The sequence below is a fragment of the Epinephelus lanceolatus genome, chromosome 7 (genome assembly GCF_041903045.1).
Source record: "Epinephelus lanceolatus isolate andai-2023 chromosome 7, ASM4190304v1, whole genome shotgun sequence".
In the NCBI taxonomy this organism is placed as follows: domain Eukaryota; kingdom Metazoa; phylum Chordata; class Actinopteri; order Perciformes; family Serranidae; genus Epinephelus; species Epinephelus lanceolatus.
In genome coordinates, this window is record NC_135740.1 from 37,548,800 (window position 1) to 37,567,003 (window position 18,204).

At 42.1% G+C, this 18,204-nt stretch overlaps 1 protein-coding gene across 2 annotated transcripts in view; it reads right to left on the minus strand.

Moving 5' to 3' along the window:
- pdgfc (platelet derived growth factor c) overlaps positions 1–12,413 on the minus strand; it is an 83,531-nt gene extending 71,118 nt beyond the window's left edge. The window contains exon 1 of one of the 2 annotated variants that reach the window (XM_033632572.2): positions 11,576–12,413. In XM_033632572.2, the coding sequence (XP_033488463.1) occupies positions 11,576–11,753 (178 nt within the window). In that variant the 5' untranslated portion in view covers positions 11,754–12,413. The remainder of the gene's footprint in view (positions 1–11,575) is intronic. The other variant, XM_033632573.2, reaches the window with a different exon arrangement.
- Positions 12,414–18,204: the final 5,791 nt, after the last annotated feature.

Below are 18,204 nucleotides of genomic sequence, written 5' to 3' on the forward strand. Positions count from 1 at the left end.
AGGGCGCTAACTGAAAATGCGCCCTTGTGCCACCACTGAAAAATAGGAGAAACACAGCATGTGGACACTTTGCTGTGGTGGACGCCAGTTGTTGGCTGACATTAGCGGACTCCATTTCTAAGCTAATGTAAGCTAGTGTGGCTGTTGGTATGATAGAGGAGCTGAAGAGAGGCATCGTCCTTTCAGTCCTTTAGAAATCACGCAGGCTGATAATAAACTGAGAAAGTCAGAGAAGGTTTCCAGATTTTAAACTATGTTACAATCTGTTCACCCATTAGCAGTAAAAATCAATGAATACATTTTCATACAACCTTTTTTGAAGACTAATTAAGGCCAAACACAACCATGGGAATGTGATATGTTATGCTGAATGTTTTTGAGGGATACGTTGACTGGGTTAAGTTCGCCCTGTTTTTGAGTAGAAGCATTCCTGATCTGTTCTGAGTTAAGTTTCACGACCTTGAGAGCTGCTAAAAAAGTAAGCACACTCCTTTGTAGACGTGTTGTTGACCTCCAGCACCATGTCAGAGAGGGCAGTAAAACAGTAGGTCAGGAGAACAATCGGCCCAATCAAAAAAACTAAGGGTGCTGAGGAAACAATGCTAACTCGCAGTGAATGACAGGTATTTGCTCTGACAAGTAATCTTGACTTCAGGCAGATATACTCCAACCTTCATGTTTAGACTGCACCAGGCAGACTCTTCCCTCTGCCTGTCAGAATCAATGTTAGCTTTGGGACTATTAACAGTAACGTGTTTAGAAGTCTAAATTTATAAACTGTACATTTTTCTGCTCTGGGAGTCTCAGAGGCATGCACTTGACTTACAATTGCTCATTTTCTTTTTGCCTTGTTTTATTCAGCCTGCCTCATGTGGAGCTGCTTTGCTCGGTGCCAGCTGGTCAGACCAGCTACTTGAGTCATTGTGCAGAAACAGCTGATAACATTCACCAAGTCCTTCCGCTAAGCAAGCTAAATTGCTTTTCGATCCAAGTAATTTCATCCAATAGATAAGGAAAGGAAACATGATAGAAATGTTATCTGTATTTATGTTGCTTGTGGAGAAAGTGGTAATATCAAATCTTTACAACTGTCAATGAAAAGGTGGCTTTCAGCATGTGCAATGAAACCTTGACAAAGCCAAACATTTGAAACGATATTGCCAAGCTGATGGTGTGACCCGCTGACAGTCCTTATCTGCAAACTGGTAATATTTCAGAAAGTGGGTTTCCTTTTGTAGGGCAGCCAATATTGGCAGGACAATGAGACCACTCCAGAGCTGAACTGATAAGAAACTGAAAGAGGAGAAACTCTATGCTGCATCAAAGATAGTATTTAAAGACACTATTTATCCAATGTTTGCTAAGCATGACTGTGTTTCCTCACCAACACCCTGATTTCTATTCAGACTGTTTCAGACACACCTGGGAGCTGCAAATACACCCAATGAACTTCTGATACTGGCCAACCAGTAGCTTGGGGTTAAGTACCTTGCTTAAGGACACTCCGATAGTAGCTAATAATGAGATAAGGGTGTACTTCATAGTATAAACTGCATTTACCCAAAATAAAGTTTAGTCACTAGCAGTTGGCTTTAGTTAGACATTGTGTTGCTAGTAGCAACCACTACTGATACAGTTCTACAAAGGTTTAACTGAGGCTGGGTCTGACATGCCATACTAACTTCAGTACTCTAAGGCCCTGATGACACAGAACGTGTTTTAGCAGCTTGTTTTTAATGAGAATGAAGCGTTTTATGCGTAATGACGCACCTCATATTTCTGCACTCTAGGCACCTGGCTTTTTTTTCAGAGCGCTCTGAACTCCTGGAGTAGAAAAACTTCAATTCAGAGTGGCAAACACCCCACATCATCTCTTTTTTCGCCATCTTTTTTTCCCATTGTCCAATCGGATGATTTGAGAGGTGGGCCTTCTGTGGTGGTCATGACAACAAGTTTACAGTTGGTAAACAATGGAGGAGAAACTGGTGGTAGCGGGTGCTGGATACCCAGAGCTATACGGACCAACGATAGACAGCAGGTTGTCAAACTGCCCCTGAGTCATCCTAAAATATGCCTGGAAACAGCCATCATGTAGGCAAAGCTCATGGACCAACTGGTGGTACTCCCCATGATCACCATCTTTTTTAAGGTCTCATGTACCCACACAGATCTCTGTTTATCTGTGCCCATCAAACTATTTGCTGACAGTCTCTCACCCTCAACCAGAGCTACAACAAGCACCCTCCGCCTCAACATTTGAGGAGCTAGATACTTATCACTGGGGAAAAAAAGGTACATGGGAAGGTTAGTGTAAGGACGTGATGGCGTGGTTGCCTGGCAACAATAAAAAGGCATTTTTTTTCTTTTACTAGTGGCATTCAACAAATAAAAAAAGGCAGTGCGATGTGCCTTACTTTTGCAACCTGCAAAATACTTTCTGTGTTATCGGGGCCTAAAACAATACCTCTATATGGTATTTTTTTGTAGGTCTGAAACTTTAATATATAACCAATAGTACGTGGATTTGCAAACACCCTGCTCAAATTTTACAGACATATTACATAGACTATGCCATAGATGACAACTGTCTAGGTGGACAGCGACCAAGACAGTTCTGGAACATCAATGTCACTTCAGTTTAGGTGTAACCCCATGTCTTGAGCACAAGTGTATCAGATGTGTTTTTCACTTGTACGTCTCGTGCAACAGATACACTCTCATTTTGTCATTTCAGCTGTTTCCAATGGCTCCTGGAACCTCTGCAGGCTTGCGTGTCAGCTGCGTCTCATGGCTGCATCAGCTGAAGCATTTTTTTGATTTGAAGTCTATTTTATTGACAATGTTCAGCTGAAGTCCAACAAATAAATATATTTATCTATAGTTTGCAACCTAGGCAGGGCTGTGCTGCACTCTCTTTTCCTTCAATTTTACCCAGCAACTCGGAGGCAAGACATGGAAACTTCTTGGGTACTGAGGTGCTGCAGTGTCTATTCATGGGCAAACTGTAACCTTCACTGTACATTTACTGCCACTACTATACACTGCACAGAAATGTTGGCTTCTCCTAGCTGCTTGACACTTTGAAATTCGCGGACCATAAGAAACCAGTAGATATACGCTTCAGTTTATTTTGAAAAAGACTGTATGCATCTAATGAGCAGAAACTGTGAAAGTCCCGCAAAAAGAAGAGTATTTTGAAAAGACACAATGCATGTGACAAGCGGTCAGCATAGATGCAGGAGGATATCTATCGTGTCATATGTAGATATGAAAGTCCACTGACAAATCCACTCATCTACTTTTAAGAGACCAAACCTTTGACTTCTTCAGATCATCACTAGTCAACTGACTGTAAGCTGCTGTAAGAAAACTTTACTAGCACTAACGCAGCCGGACACAGACAGCTTTGGTGTCTGTGGAGAACATTTCTTCTCCAGTAGACCTGTGACCTAGATCGCTTGAAAACTCCCTTGGCTGCTTGAGGAGGCGGGGGAGACGGTGCTCTCGCCGCCTGAAATGACAAACAGCAGGCAGGCGGTGGCATGCTTTGCTTGCCAAATACAGCACTCTACGTTCAAATAGTGCTGACAGGGAAAACATAGACACTGTTATCCAGGGTCCCCCTCTCTGGAGTGAGATGTTGAGGGGAAAAACTCCTCCGGCCAGTAGACATAGACCTGTCTGTTTTCAGTGGTGGGGGGTTTCTGCTGCCACCTTTGTGGAAAAATCACACAACTGCAGATTTGAGGATTTTCTTTTTCTTACCTTAACTGAATGTTTACATGAGAACTGATGTGTTTAGCACATTTCAGCCAGTTAATATCCTTTGTTCAAGAGGTACAAAGCTTCACAGAGAAAACAAGAAATCATCTCAACCATCCTGACTCTTTTATATACGCAGTTTTCATCTGACAGTGGTGATATACTCAGTGTAATTGTTGCCCTCTTTGCTTCCGGCTGAGTTCACTGAACATTCGACCCGTCCATTTCCTCTGATGGTTTTAATTCAGCCAAGCATACCGGCCGCTATTGCACTGCCCACTACAATGATAAACTGCAGAGTGCTGCATTCACTCATTCAAGCTTATCCATCATAGTACAGCCTCTTCTAACTAGAAACGGGCTTTCCCAGGGAAGCAGGCTCCGGAAACATCTGACCTGTATTAAAGAATGAATGGAGATTCCAAGACGGACTAGTTTTGTTGCACTGGTTTAAGAGGCGTATCGTAATTTCAAATTAAAACACAGAGTTAAGCACTATGGAAACCACTTAAAATAACAAAGTGGAAACTGGAATGCCAGCTGGCCACACTTGAAGCTGCCAGTAGGAGAGACTTACACCTACAGTATATAAATCAAAATGTTCGGTTTAGTCAGGACAGATTTGGTTACAATTGGCTGAGAACATTTTCATTTTTCTTAACTTTACATGCATATATGATTTTAGGCACCATAATGGTGTCCGTCTTTGTATGTAAGAAAAGATTTGTTTCAGACATTAGAACTAAAAGTGTCAGAAACATGACTAAATTAATAACAGGTTTATGTTACACTCTTAGAAATAAAGGTGCAAACCAGAACCACATAGGGTCTCTTTGGATTGTCGCCATAGGAGAAACCTTTTTGGTTACTGGTAGAACCTTGCATGAAGGATCTACCTGAAACCCTTTCAGAAGGGTTCTTCCTATAAGCCCAGGTCAGACCAATGATTCAGACGGAGACAAAACCGTTTCAGAACGTTGCAGAGAAAAGTTGCAGCTGTGTGAACTGGCCGGTCTGAGCTCGGCTGATGGTTTTAGAACGTAAGGGACGTCGCCTGTTTCTACAGCCAACTGGCTTGTAGTAAAGTCTGCTGGTCAAGTCAAAATGACCGCAGATGACGTGTTTGCTTACTGCGGCAGGTGCTCCGACTCTGATAAGCCCTCTGTTTCTGTCCTCACGGCGTGCCGGTGTCGGATGGTGATTGCTTTATGTGCTAATGCAGCACATTGGGTAGTAACAAGAACCCACCCAGGGGTTCTGCCCAGAACCTTTTTATATTCCAGGGGTTTCACCTAAACAGATTAGACTGGGGCCAGGGGAACCACGCACACCAGCCTCTGGCTTCATGAGGCTTCTGTAAGGCCGGGGCTCATGTGGTCTAGTACAACACTCATAGTTCACAATCATGTTTTTAGGGGGTGGAGATTTTGTGAAATCTGTACCACTACAGCCTTAAATATTGTATTGGTGCAGTAGGATTGGGAACCAAAATTTGGTTCCACATTAGAAGTGAATGTGAAATGCCAGGTAATGGGTACCTCTAAAAAAACCCCAACAATAACAACAACAACAGAATTTTGGCAGACCATGTGTTATTGTATAACATGAAATGATGGTAAATATGTCAACCATGATTTGCTATAGTAGAACATGAATAAAATGACTTGATTAATTGATTGATTGACTGATATTTATTTTGAATATGTAAAACAAACAAAACAAAAAGATAAAAAACAAAACAAAAATTACAACTGGAAAAAAAAGGGCTGACAAAACAAACTCTAAAAGATTCTAACAAAAAACTCTAAAAGATTCTAACAAAAAAACAAAATTAAATCTTATATCTTTGAAAAATGGAGTAGGAAAAGGTATAAACCATGGATTGATTAAGAGGATTCCAGATGCATTTACATTTAAAAAAAATACCATTTCAAACATGAGTAAACATTTGAATATTTGAGGTAGATCTTTTAAAACTAATGCTTTCAACAATTCTTGAAGAAGTCTGTCTCCCAAAAGGGTTCTTTGGATGAAAATGATTCTTACAAAGAACCCTAGAAGAACTCTTTCTCAAAAAAGGGGTCTTCAGGAAGCAAATGGTTCTGGGAAGAACCTCAGCTGTTCACAAGAAACCCTTTTAGATCCCATATTTGGTGTATGGCCATGAGAATTTCTGATTCTTTCAAATTTGTTTCTTTTTTTAATCAGTTAGGTGTGAAAGATGGCTGTAAATAGAATAATACCCACAAACTTCAAGTGCCATTTCCAAACCAAGGGGAAGAAATTCAAAATGCTCTGTCATTGCAATAATTACTGACAGCGTCGGAAATTGACCCAAAATCCAAAACTAAATTAATTTAAGCAGCTGAATCATCAGAATCATTATCAGGTTTCTAAAGCAGAGTAATAAGCTTCAGCTTAATGGTACACCCAACAGAATTTTAAGCACTGTAATTAGATGGTCCTCATCAAAATGCATCTTGGGAACTGTAGTTGACTTCTCCCCTTAAGTTTTTATATACAGAATGCTTGTACCTTTGACATTTGATGAAAGGACGACATAGTAATGTACTTGCTAATCATCATCGTTCAAACAGGAGAGTTTATGCCTACGCAAGCCTTAGAAGTGCTTCAGCTGCCAGTCACAGCATTGTCTACGTAAAAAAAATGAATGGGACTTTTACTAGTGGGACCCTAAGTAACCAAAATAAGTCCTCCTACTTCCCTCCTTTTTAAGTGTGCTATTAACAACTGTTCTCAGCCACCTATGAATGAATGAATGAATGGGTGATGTACACCTCACACTACACCTGAAAGGCCACCCACTCTCTTTCCTGTTTTTAAGTCCCCTCTATAAACTGCGTGTTTTTCTGCATCATAATCTAATGAATGCACAAAGCACCTCTGTACCTTCAACTTCCATGTATGTGTACACAGAAAGCTGCACATGCTCCCCATGGGCCTGTGACCCTTATGACCCCAGTCTGCCCCCTAATCTCATAATCTTTAGCGGAACAGCAGCCTCTGTGATCATTGGCAGGTCTAGCGCGTTGCATACCTTCCTCCAGTGGTGCTCAGGGGGATATGTGGGAATATCTGCAGGTAATCCACATCTCCTACTAATATTGTAGCTGGATTTTTCTAATAACACCCAGGCCTTTGCTCATGGGTGGGCTAGGTGGGCTCGGTGGCCTTCTACAGGAAAGTGCAGCCAGACCACTTAACTAAGAGATATGATATGAAGAGGCGGCCCCCGAGATGACCTGCATGATTGGAGAAGCTAAGATGCATCTTCTGCTGGATGCGCAGTGTTACACAACTGTCGGCTCTGCCAGCAAATCACAGCCTAATGGAAGAAGGCATTGTAAACACTGTGGCATGAGCAGAAGCCATCTCAGTGTAATGAAACAAGCTTATATAGGCCGTTAGTTAATAAGCCTGAAGACAAGGTGCAGCCACAGCTTTATTGTGATATGTCTGAGCCCATTTACTTAGACGGGAGAACAACATTGATTGAACCTCCTCTAAAAATGCCACTCTATTAAATACAGACTATAAATGCTGTAACAAATCACAACTCTATCTCCCAAGAAATACATTTATATACCATTAATCTGCGTTTACAAATGCCTCCTGGAAGAAACATAATGCTGTCTGTGGATCAGGTCCTGCATCACATGTTGCTAGGCAACTAAAACACTCTCTTAAGACACAGACTGTGGATTTGGTTAAATATTGAAAAAGTCAAAACACTTGGCTTTTTTAATACTGAACCCAGCCTAAAACCTAATCTATGTGTCATTATGAGGCGGGTCCATTTACATTTCTTTCTGTGTATTTCAAATGTCAACTCCCCTGTGCCTTTTTATCGTTGCCAGGCAACCACACCATCACCTCCTCACCTGAACCTTCCCATGTAATCAATCTACCATTTATTATTATTCTTATTTACTATTTATTTCACTGTAATTAGTAATAATTAGTATGTAGTTCCTAAAATGTTGAGGCAGAGGGTACTTGCTGTAGCTCTGGCTGAGGGTGAGAGGCTGTCAGCAAATAGTTTGTTGGGCACAGGGAAATGGAGATCTGTGTGGGTTCATGAAACCCTAAAAAAGAGGGTGGGTCACAAGGAGAACCACCACAATGATAGCTGTTTCTAGGCATATCTTAGGATGAGTTGGGGGCAGTTTGACAACCTGCTGTCTATTGTGTTGTCTACGCTATTTTCAAAGCCACCAGGCTCCGTGACAGAAACAGTAAAGTCGTATTTATACTTGTGCGTCACCTCTATGCAGAGCCTACGCCGTAGCCTACGCCGTAGCCTTCTCACATGGCCTACGCTGTTAGCATTTATACTTCATACTTGGGTTTTCTGTAAAGTGCTGTAAAGTTAAGTTGATTCAAAACACACTGATAACACACATCAAACATGGCTTAATAGAGACAATTTCAAACACAAGAACACAAATCAGCTTCACTATAACTCGCAGCATTCACAGACAAACACTTGTCTTTATCTGGGCACATTTTCTCCACAAATACAACATGCTAACGTTATTAGCACAAGCTTATAGCATTTTACATTGTATAAATTAGCCTAGCAGCTAGCGGAGATTTCCTCTACTCCTATGAAGCCAGAGACAATGGCGACATTTAACAAAGGTAACGTTACATTATTCGGCTCCATTACAACTCACAAGGTTCACAGACAAAACATCTGTCTTATACTAAACACGTTTTCCAAACAAATATAACATGCTAACGTTATTAGCACAAGCCTATGGTGTTTTACATTGTATAAATTAGCCTAGTGACTAGCGGAGATTTCCTCTGCTCATATGAAGCCAGGATAAATCACACACAACATTTTAGATGCTATTTTGTGGAGGCTTTATTGTTTTCATAATTTATTGTGTCTTATCTGTGAAAGTCAATAAAAGCTTCATTTCCACTGAGGGAAAAGGTTTCAGCTTATAAAAAATAGACAGAAGGTCTGCGTTGCCACGATGTGTAGGCTAGTCACATTTCTGGGAAGGTGCACATCAGGATATGGCGTAGGTATGCTGTCAATTCAATGAAGTATAAATCAAATATAATTTTAGCTCACACCACAAGGGTGTTGCTGGTTTACCACTGACTCAGTTGTTTAGTTTGTCTGTTTGTGTAACTATCAGAAACAAATTAGTGGCAACCACAGCAGTATGTGGGTTTATACGTAGCAACGACAACTAGCAGAGACCTACATCAAGTCAAGTGGGGAAAAGTTTTAGAAGGACTTGGGAAAATAGCATTTTGAGGCTAAAACAAACATACTTTGACCAAAACTTGAATTTTCAGATTTGAATAAATCAGGAACACTGCTGAAAAGCTACATAATGACATAAAAACCAAAAATCAGTGGAGCCACCCTTTAAGTTTCTTGCAAAACACATTTGCCAATGCAAAGTAGTTGTATATAAATATAGTTTCATAGGAAGCAGTGCTGTGACTGCATTAGCCTGTAACCACTCGCTATGAAAAATGAGCCTGATATTCTAAAATGCAAAAAACATCATCTGTAAAACGATTATAAGGGAGGGAAAAGGATAACTTGCGAACACAACCAGAGACTGTGGTGTCTGGGGTGGATGGGTACATGCCTCTGCTTTAAACCCTCATTTCTGAAACCATACAAAGCATTTTTGTAGTGCGACTGCAGATGTCATTTCTAGCAATGTTTTTTCTTAATACCCATGAAACCTTATAGCCATTTGGCAAACACATGAAAATGACATGTGCAATACATGTTATTGTAATACAACCCTCGGCGGTGGAGGAAGGAAATGTTCACATTATTTATGACCACAACACACAAAATTTACATTTCAGAGTTCATGCCCATTCTGTTAGCGTTTCTGAGACTTTTGTCCAAATCATTTATTGTGACAGATGGTTACTTCACACAGCACTGGCCCTCAATGGGAGACAGCCCCCTCTGATATCTTATGGAGTCATCAGCCGCCGCTTGCCAAGTTTAATACGACTGGGGACCATAACTCTCCTGGCAACTACTACTAAACATGCCAGACAGGTCTGGCTCCCTCCCCTCCCTCAGATCGATATCAAATTGTCTCACAGAGCATCAGCAATCAAGCGCGCCAGAACGGTGAGCGCTCAGACACTCCAGTCAAAGGTTACAGACGGCCTGGCCGGCTCTGCCCTCAGCCAATGTGTGACCGCTGTTTCAAAGAGTTCTTTGACAGTTTAACATCTTTCCACCCGACACTTCCCGCCCCTCCTCATCCACCTCCTTCACCCCCACCTCCCCTCCCTCCCCTCTCTCCTCACTGTTGTTTTCCTTTCTCAGCCAGTCCTGATTAAACCTGGAGATCCCAGCGGGAGGCTCTGATTTCCCAGCCCTGACTGTTACTGTAGTGAAGTCAGCGCTGCATGTCCTCACACAAGGCCAGTCAAAGCCATTGGCTTTAGAGGGCTGAGTAATGAATGAAGTTTGACCAGTGCAACATCTGCAGGGTGCAGGCATGCTGTTACTTTGAACTGGACCCTGTGAGGTCCTGTTGTGTCTTTGTGTTCTTGTGTAAATCTCTGTTGATATGCCAGTCTGATACAAAAGTTTGACCATTGATTGCACTTGTTTTATCTCATGCTTTACAGGAAGAACTTTTCAGATTCAACATTTTGGAAAATCCTCCTAAAGCTTAGCGTCCTTTGTCTTTCTTAAATTAATCAGGAGGACCCATCCAATGCACTAAACTTCTGAAAAGAAGTTGTGGGACATCTTGTCCAAAATGAAGTTATTATCAGTATACTGACATGAACTCACAAAGTTTTCTGATAGTCTTTTGTATGCAAGATGCAGGGGGGTAGATTTTGTTACAACATTTGGGGGAAGCACATATGAAAAGGGGGGTTTTATGAGCATCAAAAACTGAATTTTATGCACCAATTTGTGCCCTTTCTGCATTAACATATGGTGTAAATGTCTTTAATTTTGTAATGCCCTCTGCTACTTTAATTTTTATTCTTGGAGTGAACAAATGCACATGTTGTAAATACTGAGGGGTACGTGTCTCCTGCATCCCCCCAGAAATCTACACCTATGATTGCATGGGTCAGTCTGAAGAGTTTTAAACACAAAAAAACAAGTGCCTGGAGGAGGATAGCAACCAAAAAGTTGTTCTTAACTTATCTACTTAGTGCATCCTTGGAAAATCAAAATCTATTGTTTATGATGGCCCTGGGCTCCCCACTACACACGCTCGCGCCCACACACGCGCGCCAACACACGCTACAACAACAAAGAAGGACAAACTGCCCATGATGGCATGAAGTATCACCGGAGGGAAATTATTTTACTTGATGCAACTCAAAGCAGATACAGCATCAACTTTAACATTAAACATGGGCAGAACTGGATCTGTGAATTTGATAGTGCAGCTCAGTGCAGCTCTGGGGGTGAGCAAATTACATCGCCTGGAGCTACTGCTGCATGAATGGAGCCTTTTTTATGATCACAGGGAAAACTTCCCCCGGGGGACCTGAAATTTCGGAGGGTTTTCCCCCTTAAACATACACGGGTACACTTTAAAGGCAAAAGGTAATTTTGCACTTCCTATCCTGGATAATGCTGTTTAAACTGAATGAAACGCTCTCATTCATTGCAGTTTAAACTCAAGCAAGATGTGCATTTTTAAAAGAATGGCTCCGAGCCCAGTGAGAATAAGCATGTCGTTATATGTGCGTGAGAAATACTGAAGTTTATGTTCAATTAAATAACTTTTTCTGAATGTTACAAATAGCGATGGAAACTCACCGTTTTGCTCCTTCACGCTTGGAGTGTTAAATTTGCTGACATGACTTGATTCAGCTTCCGAGCCATATTGTTGGAGAAGCGATGCAAGAAGGAATATTAATGGAAGGATCATTTGGATGAGTGGTGGTTGGCGATCACAAAGCGCTGTAGACGGGATGGTTTGTATCACCACACACATGCGTCGTTTACAGGACACCAGTGCTGCTTTGGACACATTTGGAGAGGATACAGGCAGAGTAGAATCCACATAATCTTATTCATCAGTCCTTCTGGAAAAAAAGTGAAATTTATATCTCCCTAAATCAAGACAAATCCTCCTCCAAAGCTTGCAGACCTCGCCGCTTCTGCGTAATGCAAGTGCGCACCTGTTGGTTCTGAGGAAAGTTGGAGTTGGACAAAGTTTTAAGTGATTATAATCCTGGAGTTAGTTGTAAAAGTGTCCGTGTGCAGGCATATCATCTATGGTACGAGATCGTAAGGAAAGCGCAGATGCATTTTGGCTAAAGCGCGCGTCCACGGTGCGTTCTTGACTCCGTCTGAATAAATCCCCGCTGATCTTTACGCATTACAGCAAAAGCTCACACACGGAGACAGCGAGAGAGCCCAGCAACCTGATACAGTCTGTACCCAGAGACCATTCCCAACACCGAGACGAGTTCTGTTGTCTGGCGAGGTCTTGACTCATAACTTGGTGGAGACTGAGATAAAATATCGCTGCGCGGCCGGGGTTGGGTTTTTTGGAGACTGCCAACTGACGGCACAACAGGTGCTATACATAAAGTACAACTTCCCAGCCGAGGAAACTCCCCGGCATGTTAACTATTCCGTTGCTGCCTGCGCCAATGAGGTGTTTCACCCACTTTCAGCAGCAAATTGCCAGATGCAATTCCACATGTTGCAAACAGCTTCACGTTTCCAGTAATTTCCAGGAAAAGTGTCAGCGTTTCCAGATAATGATGAGTAAAGCAGTTCTGCACAGTGTGTTATGAGGAGGAGAGCACTGATACAAAGTAAATCTTAAAATAACTGTGCAGACAGTTTCCTCTGCAATAGAAGAAAAACACTTTTAACACTCAAACACAAGATTAAATCAATGTGGATGAACATTTTTGGAGCTCAGTACAAAAACTTGAACGGCCTTTTTTTCCAGAATAACCTGACCACAACTGCTGAAACCAGTGAAATTAGAAACAAAATTCAGCACTGTGTCACAAAATGCTTCATAATATCGTTTTAAAGGGACAGTTCACCCCCAAATCAGACCAGATATTTTTCCTCTTACTTATAGTGCTGTTTATCAGTCTACATTTTTTAATTCATTTTATTTTTTTGGTGTGAGTTGGCGATTGTTGGGGATATCGATCGTAGAGATGTCTGCCTTCTCTGCAACGCAATGGAACTAGATGGCACTCAGCTTGTGGTGCTCAAAGCACCAAATAAATCCATTTGAAAAACTCGACAGCAATGTCTCTTTCCAGTAATCGTCACCTGGTTACTCAAAAATAATCTACAGACCTTGTTGTGTGCACGTAGGAACTATTTTGATTCTACCAAACTACCCCCACCAACCGTATCACAGTGCAGAGATGCATGTATCTACTGCTAGCTCACCTAGCACCATGGATGAATTACTTTACGGGCCTACCAGGGGCCCTTTTGGCCTTCACGTGCAAAATGTCACTCAAATTAATACCAACTGAGCAGGAAGAGACTCAAAATGACCACAACGAGACATGAAAATGCTACAAGAGATGCAAAGGACTTGCAACAAGATACAAAATAATACAAAAACAGGCAAAACAACCACAAAGAGACACAAAATGACTACAAAAAATTAATAAAATTACTTCAATACGACACAAAATTACCTCAAGGAGACACAAAACCACCAAAAGATGCATAACAACTACAAAGAGATACAAAACCAGCCAAAAATCTTTGTGTCTTCCTCCTGTGTAGGAGAGGTGGTGGGGCCCTTTGCATATCTATGCCCAGGGGCCCATTTACTCACAATCTGCCCATGCCTATACCCACTAAGCTACCTAAACTTACAGCTCAGCCAAGGGGGGGCGCCATTAATGTTTACATCTCACGCTGTCATGAGCACCAGCCTCTCTTCCATGAGTAGATGCACTCCTCCTTGAGTGGAATCTGGTAGAAAGAAAATAGTTCCTAGGTCATGATTTCTGTAAAGATACATTGCTGCTGAGTTTTTTAAATATATATTTTTGGTACTTTGAGCACCACAAGCAAAGTGCCATCTAGTTCCATTATATTTGGGAGAAGGCAGACATCTCTACAGCTGATACCTCCAACACTCTGCAAGTCACACCAAAACTGACAAAATTCAACCTATTATTTTAAATGACTTGAATCAGGTTTTTTTCTGGAGAGTTTCATCACATGTCAGTATAAACGAAAGCTCTGTTGTGACAATTTGGTCTATCTGGGGAAAAATAAAAAATGCTACTGTGTGTTTCACATTCACTCCCTCTGCATTCATGTTCATAAATATCTTCTCCTTAGTTTTTCTGTTAGGCTACATCATTCTGGCCCCTGCAGCCTGCTTACATTTTTTGCCCAGTGCATCATGGTTCATCAAAATTATAACATATACATGGTTAAACAATGAAGTCCACAGTCCATATCCACATCAGGAGCTTCATCATTCAAAAGGAAACTTTCCACAAGAAAATAAGTCTAAGTAAGCTCGTTGTAATGGAGTGATTGTTTAAAGCCTCGATTCATTTTCCCCATAGAGAGATGAAAGATGAATGTGTACCCACACAAGACTCCTCAACACGCTGTTGTGCATTCTGCCTAAATGTTTCTGTGGAAGGAAATGTTTAAGAGCTTCTCAATTTGTCATATCAAAGCAGAGACACCGCTTGGAACAATACTCCCTCCTGTTCCCAATTTCCTTTCTGCCCGGCACACTGTTGTACCTCATCAACTGTGTTTCATGTGGTTCCTCCCATTTCTATTGTTGGCAAAATTCACCAGTGTATCCCCCCACTGTATGGTAAGTCTGCTGCAGCACAGACACAACAATCAAAGGAGAGACGGAGACATATTGAACCCATTGAGCCAGACTCATGATGCAATGCTGCAGCAATTTACCCCCAGTCTCACATAGCTCAGAAACTACCACCTCAAAGAGAGAGCAGAGCAGCCATCTCCCCAGCATCAAGGTATGAAGGAAGGTTTTGTGGTTTTAATCAGAGTTAATGGCTGGGAAAAGAAGGCATGGGGCAGTGATACAGTCATTTCATACGTGTGTTGCCCCCGTGGAGAGGGGCATATAGAGGTCTTCTTGTGCCTGCTGCAAGGGCCAAGGCCCTTTGTGTAAAGGAGAGTATCACATTCCAGCCCTGCAAGGGCCTGCAGCAGATGTCAGCACTTCACATTGTGGAATCCCTCTCTCGTTCGCACACGCACACACACACACACACACACACACACACGCACACTCATACTCATACACACTCATTCACCCCTTGAGGTTTTGTCTGTAAAAGCTGGGTATTTTGTCTCGTTGTCCACATTTGATTGCCGCTTCCACGGTGGTCTTGTGAAGCGTGGAGTCTTTGATACAAAGAAATATAATAAACAGAGGAAATTAGAAACAAGGCAGACCTTTTGGGTCACGGCTAACATACAGAGACATGCCAGCCAGGAGGGCTGTGTGTCCACCGAGCAGACTGGAGGTGGAAATGTATACAATGGAGAATTCACAGTCGTCGGCTCCCCCGGCTAAATCCCATTAGACTTGCTTGCCTTTTCAGGACACACACTGTCAAACAAACAAATGCCCTCTCCTGAACGGTCCGGGTTACACGACGCATCTGTCACAGTGTCTGCGAAACACCAGTTTTGTTCCAGGTGAAATGAAGTGAAACACAAGGGAGCGGACATGTTTGCGACATCCAGATCGCAGCTTATTATTGCAGCTTGAGGAAAAAGGCCTTTGAGATGACTTCATTTAAATGGTAAAAACCTCCTGTAGCAGCAGCGGGAGCTTTCGCTGTGTGGTCCTGAGAGGAGTCGTGGGAAATGTGCCAGCAGAGGAATTTAGAGGGAAATGACTCATATATTCTCGGAATTTAAAACAAAATTGAAGTCTTTTACATTCATTGTTATGCCTGATGAGCTCTTATCATTGAATCGCAAGGTTATGTTAATGTTTGCTCAGAGGGTGCTTCGACCTTCACTGTGTGGACACACTTTTATATATCAGTGAGTCGTTAAGGTGTGGGGATATTGAAGTCTGATGCTTAGGTGCAGATTTTTAAGGGGGACACAGAGGACATGTCCTCCTCAGTGCTGAGAACATGTGCATTTGTCCTTCCTTTACAAACATGAAAGAAGCAGAGGACAAAATTAAAGAAATTTACACTATAAACTGATGCAGAAAAGGCACAGATTGGTGCATAAAAACTCACCAAAATGCAGGAAATTTAATGTTTGATGCTCATTTTATGGCAGAGGACCCATAAAGCCCCAGTTTCACATGTGTTTCCCCCAGTGTCGAAACAAACCTCGCTCTGATGCTTAACTTTGAGATGTGAAAAGTGTGGCATCCTGGTGATTAATTGCCCCTGGCTGCACTTGGCCTTGAAACCAGAGCCCCCTGGTGGTGCCCCTCAGGGCTACAGTCAGGACCCCTTGAACACTTGTTAATGCCTCTGCAGGCTCTGTGGAAAATGACTCAGTTTTGGACAACTTGTTTTTTACTCCAGTCTCTTCTCAGGAAATCATGTCATCATATGATTCAACTAACTTCTCGGGTAACGCATTTACATGATGTCTTCTATTGTTCTACTGTCCATTTTCTAATCTGCTCATCCTGTTCAGCGTCCCCGGGGGACCTGGACCTTTCACTTTCAAGCATGTGTAATTTCCAGCTCTTAAAACACCCATCAATAAAAAAGAATGGGATGTTATACAGTTGTTTTTCAGTGCCTGGATTGTAGCTGCCATTTATAGAAGAACAGTTGAGTATGACTCAGAAACCCCAAACAATAATCATGATGAGAACCTGCTGCTTCTGAAATAGGGCTGGACACTAAGAGCTTCCTCTGAATTTAGGAAAAAATAATCTGCAGTGTTTTATATTTTGCTGCTGATAATCTGGATTTATTGTGTTGTTGTACTCAACTGTAGGTTGATTTTTTTTGAAAGGAAATTTGACGTCGGTTACATTGTTCCTGAGTGGCAGTCACAGCAGGACTGCAACCATGGAGTCAAGATTGGGATGGACCAAATCTGCCATGCACCCCCCTCTCTGGGTATTCTAACATTTTTAGCATATTTGAAGATTACTGGGGGGGGCAATATATATTATAGAGAGGACTAAGTGGTGATGGAAGGTGGAGGGTACACAAAGCAGCAGCATGAAAGGAGTACAGGCAGAAAAAGAACCATATTTAAAATGAGGAGCAGTAAGATGATAGGCTGACAGAGAGGGTGTCTCACTGTTCTGTTGGTTGAGTGTGGTTCAGCTTTAGAACAGCTGATGACTGGACTGACAGTGCCCTATACATTCACAGCCGGAGATAGAGCGTGAGCATGTGTGTAAGGAGTGAAAAAGTGTTGTCTTCCTGACTGGACTTTTGCTGGAGCTTCATTACTGCAATGGGTCACAGCAACATGATTGCCTTGGTAAGTTAAGATCAGATCAGTAACAGTAGCAATACAGCAATATGAAAACACTCCATGTGAAAGAGTTGCATTCAGGGCGCCCAGTTGATCAGTGGGTACAAAGGGTACACCATGTATAAAGGCAGTGTCCTTATCGCAGTGGCCAGGGGTTCGATTTCAGCCTATGGCCCTATGCTGGATGCCGCCCACTCTCTCTCTCCCCCTTCACACTTCAAAGTGTCCTGTCATTAAAGGCCCCAAAAATAATCTTTAAAAAAAGAGCTGCATTCAAAATTTTACTCAAGTACTGAAGCATTACTAGTAAAATCTACTCTGAGGACTTTGCTCTTTTCCGGGACTTTGTTCCATATATGTGGTGGATAAACACTAAATGCTGCTCCTCCATGTTCAGTCTTGACTCTGTTGATACAAAGTAGACCTGTCCTGGAAGACCTGAGAGGTCTGGTTGGTTCATACTGTAGCAGAAGGTCAGAAATGTATTTAGGCCCTAAACCATTTAGTGCTTAATGAACCAACAGTAGTATTTTAAAACTGATTTTCTGACAGACAGGAGGCCAGTGTAAAAACCTCACAACTGGAGTGATATAAGTCACTTTCTTGGTCTTAGTGAGGACTCATGCAGGAGAGTTCTGAATCAGCTGCTGTTGTCTGATTAATTTTTAAGGGAGTCCTGTAAAGACACCGTTACAGTGGTCAAGTCTACTGAAGATAAATACATGGATGAGTCCTTCCAAATCCTGCAGAGACATCAGTCCTTTTATCACTGATGTGTTCTTAAAGGGATAGTGCACCCAAAAATGAAAATTCAGCCATTATCTATTCACCCATATGCTGAGGTGAAGGCTCAGGTGAAGTTTTACAGTCCTCACAACACTTACGGAGATCCAAAGGGAGAGGGGGTAGCAGCACAACTCCACCTAATGCAGGCTTACGGCGCCCCAGATTCATCAGAAACGTCATTTGAACTC